Source organism: Loxodonta africana, chromosome 25, assembly GCF_030014295.1.
Source record: "Loxodonta africana isolate mLoxAfr1 chromosome 25, mLoxAfr1.hap2, whole genome shotgun sequence".
NCBI classification, from domain to species: Eukaryota; Metazoa; Chordata; class Mammalia; order Proboscidea; family Elephantidae; genus Loxodonta; species Loxodonta africana.
The window spans coordinates 63,022,958-63,035,488 of NC_087366.1; the positions used below are offsets into that span (position 1 = coordinate 63,022,958).

Below are 12,531 nucleotides of genomic sequence, written 5' to 3' on the forward strand. Positions count from 1 at the left end.
GACATTAAAAACAACAACAACAACAGCAAAAAAGTTGCCATTGAATCAATTCTGCCTCAGTGTGATGCCATGTGTTTCAGAACAGCACTGGGCTCCATAGGGCTTTCAATGGTGGTGACCTTTCAGAAGTAGATTGCCAGGCCTTTCTTCTGAGCTGCCTCTGGGCAGAGTTCAACTGCCAATTTTTCAGTTAGCAGCTGAGCGCTTAACTGTTTGCACACCCCCTGGACTTAGCCTGGCATGAACTCAGAAGGTGCTCTTCCTGCAGAGGGTAAATAAAACCACTCAGGCCGTCGCACTTTCTGACCTCACTACATTCTAGGCGTCCTGGTCAGTATTTCTTGTTTGCTGACAATGCGTAAGGAATGGTGGCTGCTGCAGCTTTCGGTCCTGACTGATAGATCGAAACTTCAGACCTCTGAAAGGTAGAGGTTAAGCCAGCAACTAAACCAAGACTCAACTTCTATTTCTTCATCTAAGGACTCAACAGCTTTCTCCCATCTCTTTCTCTCATGACATTGTTCTCCTCTTCCTCATTACCAAAAAGGACTCTGTACCCAGCTGCCCAAGTGGGTCTCATCCTTGTGGTTCCCACTCGCCTTAGCAGAGACTTTCACTACCATCCTGAGAGTGGGCTTGAAGGGTGACCTTTACTAACTAGGAAAACACACCTCCACCACAGCTGGGGCTTTGCACTTACGTGGCAGCCTCTGGAGCGGGCTCAGATGCTAAAATGTCAATCTTTCGTCATCGAGGCTATTGCTCAAACTCCTCAATTTGGAAACAGCCAACTTAATTGCTAAATTTTATAGCCATCTGGTAATTTATTATAAAATATGCCTCCACTTGCCCCTAAATGCTACTATTCTACTACCCCAAAACACCAATGTTCACACAATTTTTTTTAAAAAGAATTTCCTGAAAGAACCAATTTACAGAGAAAAAAAAAAAATCACCAGTTAAGAATATCTGGAGTTCAGGATGCAACTGATATTTCCACGTAAAAGTCAGGCTGAAAATTTAAAAGTGCCGTAAAAAGACAACCACGTCTTAAGTCTAATACAGCGGAGTTTTGTATTTAATTGTGCTCTCTCGCTTTCCAAAATAATATGCTTTGTGGATGCTGGGACAAAAGATTTCTGTGTATGGCTGAACAGAGGCTAATCAAGCATAGAGACAGCTGCCCCAGACCCAAAGAACAGACCTTGGGTGAAGAGCGAGGACCATGCTGGCGGAATAAATCAGTACCTGTATGTTTCCTGGCGGGGGGGGGGGGGGGTGGGGACTGACTTAAAGATTAAAGAGAAAACTTAACCTCTGCGGCCCCACCCATCTCTCTCTCACCCCAGCCTCCCACCACTAAAGTGCTCTTCATGGGATTGAACAGGGGTCTTCTTTAAGCGGACGCAGGCCTGGCAGACAGTTTAAAGGAGAATTTTTCTTGCAGAATCTTAAGAATCTGAAAACCGAGGCTTCTCAACCCATCATAAAGCTCACCAGCTTTACAGAAAACACCTGATCGAATTCAATATTTACAATGATTTTTCCCCACCTCTGAGTCTACTCTACAAAAATAAAAGGGTGAGAATTCATAAACAAAGAACAACAGAGCTGAAAATACCAGCTCCTTGAGACAATTAACAACTCAAGTGAGTGGCAAAGATTTGGGTTTAGTTTTAAGCTTTTGTCCTGTCAGAAATGCCCCCCCACCTGTTGATAAAAAGTCTGTTTAAACAATAGGAAGACTGCGTTCTGAGGAAGGGACTGATCTATGTCATCCTAGACACCGCAGAAGCTGAGCCTTGGGGAAAAGCACTTCTGGTTTCGTTTTCTTTGAAAAGGATATTGCACTTCCCGAGTAAGGTGAGATCTCGGACATGTCCTGCAGATCACCACACTCGGACTTTATGAGCGACAGGGAGAGCCCTTCGGCGGCGCTGGGTGGGTGTGCTGGTGAACAGGGATGGTGGCTCAGGTGGTGGGACGACATCTTGGTCCTCAGGCTCGTCGTCTCCCTAGTTAAGTCTAAGGATTCAGGAGAGGCTCTGTCCTTTCCAGAGAAGGAGCCCGAGGGAGCACCTAGTGGACTCTGAAATGGGTAGGCCATCAGGGGAAGGGGGAAGGGGTGGCGGAAGGTGGAAGTGGTGAAGCCTGCAGTGGCAGAGAGAGGTGACTGGTGCAGTGGCTGGTGGTGGCCGCCAGCGGGGGGCCCGGAGGCAGGCTGGTCAGAGGAGTTCTTGCGGACAACCAGGGGCAGCGCCTCCGTCTGGTCGGTGGAGCTAGGCATCTGCACGTTGCCGAAGGTGTCCAGGGGGTTCGGAATGATGACGTCGCCAAAGCACTGCAGGCGCTGGTTGGCGGTGTGGAAATTGTGGTTCTCCCCGTTGACTGCAAACCTGGCCTGGGGAATCTGGAGAGGGGGGAAGACCTGAGGAAGCTGGCGGGAGGGCTTGGCCGAAAAGACTTTGACCACAGTGTCCACAACTTGCGACATGGCGCTGTTCAGCTCCTGCTTCAAGGTCTCGGCCAAATGTTTGCCTTCTGGTTGTAAGGAGTTTGGCCCGTGGTCTCTTTCTTTGTTGTTGCCTTCTCGTTTCGGCTTGTTCTCAGCCATTTCCTGCTCTCTGATCAGGGCTCGCGCCCGGTCGATGAACTGCCCTGGGTCCAGCTCACACATCTCGTTATCTGACCTCCCGACAGAGTCCTGGGCCCTGGCCTCCAGGATCTCCGAGCGCATGCTGTCCTCGGACAGGTTGCCGTCTTCGTCATTTTCAGAGTCGGTGCTGTCGTAGATCTGGTAGAACTTCTCCTGCAGCTGGCGCAGCTGCTTCTGCATGTCTTCCAGCTGCTGTTTCAGCTGCCGCCGCTCCTCTCGCTTCTGTTCTTTTCGGGCCGACACCAGCTGCTGGAAACTCTGCTGCTGCTGCTGGGGCAGCTTTTGCTTGCGTTTGTTCTCTCGGTAACTTTCCCGGGGACTCACAGACTGCGGGGCCATCTCTCTTTCATTTTCATTGCCCCGTAATGCCACACTAGGGGAATGGCTCATCCCCCGAATTATATTCTCCACCCGGGCGCGCTTTGCTCTCAGGTGCTCATCACATAAGCGATCCATATCAAACTGGCTCATAGTAGGCCTGCCAAAAGGGGAAAGACACTCTGGGGGGCTGTCTCTCGAAGAGTTGCTGCATATATCCTCCTGATGTACTTCGGAGCCTGTACTGGAGAGACCGCTGGCTTGGAAACTGGGCTCGGTGCCACCATTTTTGTTCATGTTATTTTTCAACAGCTGGGAAATTATGGTTGCTCCTGGAAAAGACATCATGGCATCTTCGTACGAGTTCGCCCTCTTCAGCAGCTTGCGGAGTACATTTGACTTCTCCCCATCTGCGTGCTGCACCACTGAATACTCCACGTCCTGCTCGGAACCTTGGGGATTCATGGCACTGAAAAACGTTGCTCTTGCCTTCGCGAAAAATGCAGATGCTGTCCCTACCGTCCTTTTCACTCCAATGTCAACTCTTCTCCTCTTGGTTTGCCGGCTTAAGAGGGCTGTGCTGTCATGGTCAGGCATCACTGGACGGTTATTGTGCCATCTTCAAAAGCTCGTCAGCTGGGCACAGCTCAAGAATCCCGGGACCCTGGCCAACAGAACAAAAGGACTGATGAATCATTTTCTTTAAATTTCTCCAAATTTCCTGACCTCAATCCTGAATCAAATGCAAAATGCATAGGCTCTGGGATTTATGGCACATTACAATTATTGCAATTTATTATGCACTCTGCTTGAAATGAAACATTTTTAAATATTTCTGCTCCACTGGTTTAAGATGGATTAAGATTAAAAAAAAAAAAAAAAGGCAAAAACTGCCTAAGCACCAGTAATATGATTCTCCTCCACGAATGCCTAAAATGATACTGTTTGTCTTCAGGAGAAACAGTAGATTATAAGAACACAGCCTCTGACAACCAACTGATTAAATTTTGGGCATGCAGATACATATTAGGAAAGAAGATGAGAGTGATCTGTACTTAAGAAATAAGATTAAATTCTGAGGCTGTGTGAAACTTGGATGAAAAATTCTATTTCTGCCATAAAATTATTGGGGTTTAAAGGCTATTCAAGAAACAAGACGAAAATAAATGCAAATGTTGAGTACACACCCTTTATCACTGAATTTAAAAATATTTTGTCATATGTGAAATGGGAAGGAGAGTCCCCCATCAGCATCTTTCCAAAACAAATGATGAATTTAGCATTGAAATAAAGGCACAAAAACAGTTCTGCTTATTGAGCGCAGTTATGCATTTTTATTAGTAAAATCACAGGTGAGGATGGTATTTGTTGTTATAGCTGAATGCAGCTACGAGGGTATTTATAAAATTTCCAAGATGTCCTTCTGATGACTTAAATTATTATAAAGTAGGACTTGCTGTGAAACAAGGACTTCGCCACTCTTTGGAAAGCAACACGTGCAACAATAAATGACTGGACGAGCCAAAGGGAAATATGTCTTCAGACTGGCTTTCTTCTGTTCCAATCTGCCAAAAGTAATACTTCAAATGCCTAAAGAAACCCTTTAACATGCATCATTTATCGATCTTAAATCCTAAGCCAAATTAAAGGGAAAAAATAGGATAAAGACTGAAAGAAAATAACATCGATCAAATGCCTGAGAATGGGAACACCTTTTCTGTATGTGAACTTCCACTGTTTCTTGGGAACACAGTAAAAAAAGAGATCATCTTTGACTGCATTTTATAAAAGGCACGTGACGTATTCTGTGGCTTATTAGCTAGTGATGCTGAACCCAAATTTCATAAAAATATAAGATGTCACTTCTGGGGGGGGGCTTACAATTGACATTTTATGAAGAAAATGAAATTTTTTTTTTTCATGTAGGGTTTATCTAATATTAAACTTCACGTTTGCGTAACAGAGCACATCTTCACAATAACAGGGTCTACTGCCAAGGGCAGCGTGCAGAGTGTTTGGAACGGCTCCCATCTCTTTCGGTTCACCTGTAAAAACATCTACGTGCTCCTCTGACTGCATCTGTGGCTAGTTTTAAAGACTGACTATCCATGCAAATAGGCATCATTTCAGCATGAGATAACCTCTAAAGATCAAGAAAATGCTCAATGTGTAGATGGCAGCAGTGTGTATTTTTTTTTTTTTTTTAAGCCACAAGGATTTCATCCTGCTGTCTTTGCTCCTGGTTTCTCTACGAAGGAAAACCACTGTAAGAGTCTGTTTTAGAGTGTTAGGAAAGAAATACTGGTGCTTCTTTACGGTTCTTTGTGTACGTTTGAAGATAAAATATTTCCTGTATGATTCACGATAAAACTTCCTGAGCTTGAAATGGAAACACGGGGTCTCCAAAACTTCACTATTTGGTTCTGAATTGAACTCGGAATGACTGAGACCTGTCACACACTAATAATAAAATTGGTTTCAGGAATACACAAACACAGTGACAAATATTTATATGTGTATATATTTATACACATACAAATCCGGTGTAGCTGTCAGGTGAGAGAAAGAAAAAGAGAGACCAAGGCAGCCGAGAGAAGAAAGGGCGAATTCTTTCAAAGCTCTGTTAATCACAGAAAGACTTGCATGTTTGGGGAGGAGGGGGGTGTTTCCAAGGAAGACATTTTTCTGAGTGTCTATCAGTTTTGCAAAATTAAAGTTCATGGCCATTATTTAAAAATGTTCTTTTTATGTGTACAAATCCTTTTCTCCTTCGTATCACCTGCAAAGCGCCTGAATCTCCAACCAAAACGTTAATTTTAACAAATTTCCCGTGGTATTTCTGTCTTCCCATGTTTGCCGTAACACCCAGGCTGGATTTCCCTCCTCCCTGGCTTGCCGTGCTAGGAACACCTCTGCAGCAGAGGCTCAGCGAGGACGCGCTGGGCTAAGAGAGGGGCTCGAGAGCATCCCCAGGCATCCTTCCTCCCTTCCCAACTGTCATGCACCTCCCTGTCCACGTCAACTGCACTTCCTCTCATCTGGCCTAGGTATCAACAGCAGCTGCCCTGCCTCATGCTGGAGCCAGGGGAGGGCTGTGCTCTTCCTAAGGTGGAAAGAAATGATACTCTCACCTCTTAGGTGGAGGATACATGTTAATTAAACAAGCTTGCTGGGTCCGTCAAGAACAAAATATCCTATAACTCCCTCCAAACTCACAAGACTAAACTGATTTTCGTGATTCTCTTTCAACCAATCAACATTTTTAGATCAAATAATAATTTCCATGTTGAGCCATGAAAATGAAATTCTTTTGGGTCTTGTAAAATGTCCAGAGGAGATATGACATAAGAAGAATGATATAATCCAGCAAGAAAAGACATTATATTAATAGGGACAAATAAATATATCTCTCCACATAGCTTAGTGCCTGCTAACTGAAAGCTCAGTGGTTTGAATCCATCTAGTTGCTCCATGGGAGAAAGACCTGGCAATCTGCTCCCATAAAGATTACAGTCTAGAAAACCCTATGGGGCAGTTCTATTCTGTCACATGGGGTCGCTATGAGTCAAACTGACTCAATGGCACCCAACAACAGTAGCTAAGACCTAAACTTAGAAATGAAGGTATAGTGGCAGTAGACATTGGGAGCCATGGGGGCTATAGGCACTATACCCAAAAAACCCACTGCCGTTGAGTCGATTCTGACTCATAGTGACCCTATAGGCAAGATCAAATAACTCTAAGTAGCTGACATAGCCCTTTATTAGCATCATGCTTCATACATGAGGTCTACGTGTGAATCTATCACGCAAGGCAATGCACGGGTAAATAGCCATAATGTAAATCAAATCACTTGAAAACATTTTCAAAGTGCTTCCCTGATCTCCCAACTGAGAACTGAGAGAATGCCATGGAATGACTTTATCACCGATACTGTCATCTTACATTATTTCTCGACATATGCACTAAGCCATGATGTTTCAACTGTTATTATTATGGATTCTTATTGTATTTTAATTTTAACATTAATGTTGAGTTTAACAAGGCAATGTGAAGCCTTTTGATCAACACTGGTGAACGTGCATTTAATAAGTATGCAGAAGAATACTGATGGAGAATTTGAACCCAAATGTATTATTGATCCGGAAGCCTATTAAATTCCTGTAAACTCCTCTTTAATTAGTGCAAAAATCTACGCGGCATATTTTTTCACGATTAAATATTTGGTTGCACCGTTGGCATGTGATCCACGAATATGCTTTAACGGCTCCTAATTTTTTATTAAATGATGGGTATGTTAGCACAGCCGATCTTTCCCAGAAGAGATAAGAACAAAATCCAGGTGTGATCAAGTAAGATTTTAAATACTCCTGAGACTCCTCATAAAAATCTGAATTATTTGATATTATATTTAATGTGGAGAATCCCAAGGAAACTGATGGGTTGGCATTAGCAGAAAATAATTTCAGTGAAGAATTTCAAAAGAACACTGCAGTGTGAAGTAGAAAGTGAGGAAGTATTCTACTTTAATAAGGAAGTTTTTTTGCGGGGGGTGGGGAGTTGTAACTTTTACTGCGATTATCTGGGGTCCAGGTTCTGGACAAAGAAGTGTTTCATTACAGTAATTATCCAGATAGTTTAGACAAATCGTTTATGGGGCTGGGGGAGTATAAGATTGGCATAGTTTTCCTGTGTGGATTTTTAAAACGGCCTTTGTTGATAACATTGTTTGAAGGAATTGCTTAAGTCTATACCTCTTTTAGAAAACAAACTTTGAATGAGCCTCCAATCTACCTGGATCAAGGTGGTCACGGAAAGTTTACATGGAATATCATTAACAAAGTACATTTTAAATCAATGTGGAAATCAGTAACTCAAGGGGGAAAGTCACTTGATCTGATTTAGATGCTCCACTGTATTGAAGATTTCATTTTTTTTGCTTATTAGCAACTTTTTCTTCCTAGATATTCCTGCTTATTATCAGGTTAAGATAACCTTTGATGTTTATTTTGAGGAACCGCTTTGACATAAATTAATACTTCAATTTACTAAAATTGTATTGCCAAAATCATATATCAGGTTTTTAAATTTCCCGTCATAACAGAGTTTCAAATAATGACCATTTTATTATTAAGCTTCCTCCATCCTATCAAAAATTCCTAACATTTTTCACCTGCAAAGTGAGCACACACTATGTATTCTGAAACATGCCTGAAATGCTAATTTATACTAGCTTAAAAAGTAATTCAGTAAAATAATTGTAAAAATTAGTAAGTAAGAGAGGGAAAGAAATAATCTTAAGGAAAAAAAACTTTTTTCTTTTTGCAGAAAATAGAAATACTCTACCTGTTCTTTGAAGCTTGAAAACATACTAGGCAATAAGGTTTGAGAAATTCCTTACATATATATTCTTTCCTATGTGCAAAGGTACTTAATTAGGAGTCTGTAACAACACGTCATGCACAATCCCTTTTCATGTTGTAAAATTAGTAACCTTTTATAATTTCTTTCGTGAATCCTGAATCTAAAAATTCCTTATATTAGGAGTTGCAAATGCAAGACAGTCCCCTGAATGATACAAGAAATTCACCAAAAAAAAAAAAAAAAGACTTTTTGGAGTTTCGAACAACTACAGAACAGGTCAGGTGATTTGTGGAATAACTAGCTTATGTTTTGGGCCTGCAGGTGCTGCCTCCAGATGAGCCAAGCTCAAAAATGGTAAAGTGGGAACAAAGATGCATGTTCGTATGCATGACTTTTTCGTCCCACAAGGTGGTGATTAAGCTAAAGAGAATTCTGCATAATGGACACATGAAATATCAGTAAGAGCCAAGCACAGATAACCCCCTTTAGAAACAAAGCAATGGACACAGCCACAGAGAACATTTTAATTACCAAAGAACTTCAAAAGCATCCAAGGGAAGTATTGCGGGAAACTTTCGTGTTTAAGTCTGAATAATAAATGACACACAGTATCTCATTTTCATGGCAACCATGACCTCCACCGTAACAACAAAACCAACCAACAAAAACCATCCTCCATCTAACCTACCGCAATTCAGTTTGGGGGGGGGGAGGTCAAATTTTAAGAATTTAGATACTACAGCGCCTACATGGACTGAACTCCCGGTGTCTTCTCTCACACACCAAGCTAGAGCCTTTAACTTCGCCTATTTTACCATAACATGAACATGTCCGTGTTGTAGCCACATGGGCAGGTTAAGGCAAACACTCTCCTTTTTCCTTCCTTCCCGGATACAGTCCATTTCATTAAGAAAACACTCAGAAGTTCTTGCAAGAAAAACCCTTCACAGAACTGACTGCCCGCATCTTGCATCAAATAGAAAGGCCAAGTTACCTCTCGCATACTTGAGATTTTCCTTCATCATCAAAGTAATATCCAGGACATCTGGCACATGTCTGCTACCATGACAGCCTCATTCTACTTCATGAGAGAGTGTTTAATATATGACTTGAAAGAGTTTACGCACATACCTATTCTTTCTGGTTTGGGAGAAAGCCGGCTAAAAAGACACGTATTAACAACAGTAACACTTTCAAACTGACTTTGGTATTCTTGGCAGTTATGCACCGCCCATGGCTGTCCGAAACACACGCGCGTGCGCGCACACACATACATACACACACACACACACACACACACACACACACACAAAGGACTGCCACAGCTCACTCTGTCTCTCTGCCAAGCACAGACCTGGGAGACAGGCATAAACTGGAGGAAAGCAAAAGGAAAGTCAATCTCTCTCCACCTGCTGCCTGAAGTGGGGGTGCTTCTGGCCGCCTGGCAGACAACAGCCTGAGACTCGGCCTTAGCAGCAGCCTGCCAACATCCTTAAGAAAAATAAACAAACACATACCAACTTGCCCCCCACCCCCGCTCAAAGAACTCACATGGCAGGGCTCAAAACCTAACAACAGCCCACTTCCCATTAGCCCAGACAATCCTATTAACCAGGACGACCATAAATTCATAAACCTCTACAACCCTCGAGCAAGCATTGTGGTCTGGAGCTGTGCAGACACAGAGGAAATGTGCACCTGTCTTTCTTGACACAACACACCTGTCAGGCCCTGCCCATGCGCACTCTGCTAACAGACCTCTGCGTATCTAGGTGAGGAAAGGAAAGGGCTCTTTTGTAGGGGAGGGCGTGGGTAAAGAAGAGAAGGGAGAGAACACAAGAGAAGAGACTCTTCTAGCCTTGACTTTGAGGGGAGGCCCCTGTGCTTGCTCTGTTTTCATAAGCTCAAGGAGACAACACAGACCTTCTTGGAAAAATAAAAACAAGCAGGTGAGTTCCCAGCCTTCCCCCAGGCGGAGTATGGTTGGGGATTGCCAAGAACAGCAGTGTCACCCTCCGGCCTGCCTCCTTGGGCTATTTAAGACGCTCGCCCAACCCCTCCTGCCAGTTCTGCTCTCAGCCTGCCTAGAGGACTCTCAGCTTCTCAAGAGGCCAGGAAGGGCAGAAGACCTCCGACTCCCTGGAGGCGGTTCCCCTCTGTCCCCACTCCCATCCACTCTCTCCAGCAACGTTCAGTCGTTGTCGGAGTAACTGGCAGGCAAACCAGAAGAGCCAAAACTTGCAAAACTGGACTTTGGGTGATGTCTTCTCCCTCCTCCAGGCGCCCCCTTCCTTGCCTGCTGAGGCGAGAGAGCAGCTGTCTCCCGCCCGCCCCTGCCCTTCTCACAATTCTTCCCAGGAACGATTACTCTTCCTTCTCCTCTCCTTCCTCCCCACTCCTCCGAACCGGGCAAGACCGTAGGTACCACCCAGACCAGACGAGACCGAGGCAGCCAGACACGTAAAGTGCCAGGAAGCCTCTGAGATTCGTCTCCTCGGACATCCGCTGCCCGAGAACACCCCCTACACCCACCAGGTCCCTAGCCTTCAGTCCTTCCGCAGGGCTCAAGCCCCGAACCCTCTACCCTGAGGCTCCTGGGGCCGCCTTACCCGACTCAACTTGACCCAGCTCTGGTTCCATCCAGCTCATACAGAGGTGCGCCGCGCTCGCTTCCCGGGACCCCTCTCTCCAGGGCTGCAACCCCGATTTCAACATTTCGGCTTCCACAAGCGTTTGGAGAGGAAAGTAAAGGAGCGCCCCCCTCCTTCGTCTCCCCTCCTCCCCACTCCCCGGCCCTCTGCTGGGGTTAAAAAGGAGAAGTGAAAGGTATGCAAATGACAAGCAAATTGGAAGAGCCTGGAAGAAAGGCAGCTATAATAAACAAGACAAAGAAAGGACCCGGGGACCAGCCCAGGAGTTTTAACCCGGGAGATGAGGAGGGTGAGGTCTGGCGAAAAGCGGGGATCCAGACAACAAAAAGCGACCCGGTCCCCCTCGCGGTCCCCTCCCGTGAGAAGAGAGGGCAAGAGAAAGAAGGAAAGGCAGCAAACGCCTCCTCCAGCCCCCGAAACAGCACACAAAAGGTGGCAAGATCACCGCAAGTCCAGCACCATCAGCCTCCCCCAGTCGCAAACACCACCCCCAGCCACCAGCAGGAAAGAGAAAGAAAGAAAAGCCAAGCGGGTCACTTACTCTTAGGAACTGGGAGGAGCGGAGCGCGGAGTTCCACCGAGGCTCCTGCTTAGAAACTGTTTACAGGCTATTTTATTATGATTCATTTAAAGCACACCGTTTTTCTCCTGGGGGAAATGTTTACACGGGCAAGAGGAATGGAAGTCTGTTTTCTTTTCTTCTCATTCAAGAAGCAGCCGGAGCAAGTGATTCTGGAAAAGGGGAGGGGACTCGCAGGGGGCGAGGATACTCACGCGGCGCCGAGGGCAGTGGGACCGAGCCTCTCTTTCGCCGGCAGCGAGAGGGAAACGCGCGCGCACGCACCGTGCGGTCTGCGGGTGATGAATATGATAATTGGCCAAGGGACGGTGAGTCTGTGCGCCAGCGAGCGGCCGGCGAGTGGGAGCCGGAGAGGGGAGAGCGGGGAGGGGACGGGAGGGGAGCGGGGAGACGAGAGCAGCGACGGGGAGAGGAAGGGAAGAGGAGAGCCGAGAAGAAGAGAGCAGGAGAGGAGAGAAGGGAGGAAGAGCCGAGCCGAGCGGCGGAGCGGAGCGCAGCGGCGCGGAGCGCAGAGCAGCGGGCGCCGAGGGCGCAGCGGCCGGCCGAGCTCCGTGCGCCGCTCGGCTCTCCGCCGCCGCGATGGTGTATTATTTCAGAGCGCTCGCTCAGCTGAGGGCTCCGCTCCACAACAAGATTTACTTTAAGACACAGCTGAAGGAAACAGGAAGACTGCACGTCACAGTCTGACTGACGTACCCGGCCCAGCACCCAATCGCGAGGCGCCTTCGGATTCAAGGGGGGACAGCGAGGCAAGAGAACTTGGGAGGAAAAAAAATACAGAAGGGGTGGGGGCGAGGGGCTGGGAGGAGCGGAGGGGAGAGGGCCCGCGCTCCCCCGCCCCGGCCTCCCGCGCCGACCCCCACCCCGCCCTGCCCCTGCTTCGGGGCGACCTGCTGGCCGCGCGGGCCAGAGCGAGCCATCTGCGGCCACTATGCAAAGCGGGCGACAAGGAGCGGCGCCCG

At 46.3% G+C, this 12,531-nt stretch overlaps 1 protein-coding gene across 2 annotated transcripts in view; it reads right to left on the reverse strand.

Moving 5' to 3' along the window:
- The window catches only part of PROX1 (prospero homeobox 1), a 56,951-nt gene extending 44,885 nt beyond the window's left edge, over window positions 1–12,066 (reverse strand). Inside the window, exons 1-2 of one of the 2 annotated variants that reach the window (XM_023538692.2) lie at window positions 10,948–12,066; window positions 1,847–3,638 (exon numbers count right to left, since the gene is read on the reverse strand). In XM_023538692.2, the coding sequence (XP_023394460.1) occupies window positions 1,847–3,571 (1,725 nt within the window). In that variant the 5' untranslated portion in view covers window positions 3,572–3,638; window positions 10,948–12,066. Of the gene's footprint in view, window positions 1–1,360; window positions 3,639–10,947 lie in introns of those variants that run through there. The other variant, XM_023538691.2, reaches the window with a different exon arrangement.
- Between the last annotated feature and the right edge of the window lie 465 nt (window positions 12,067–12,531).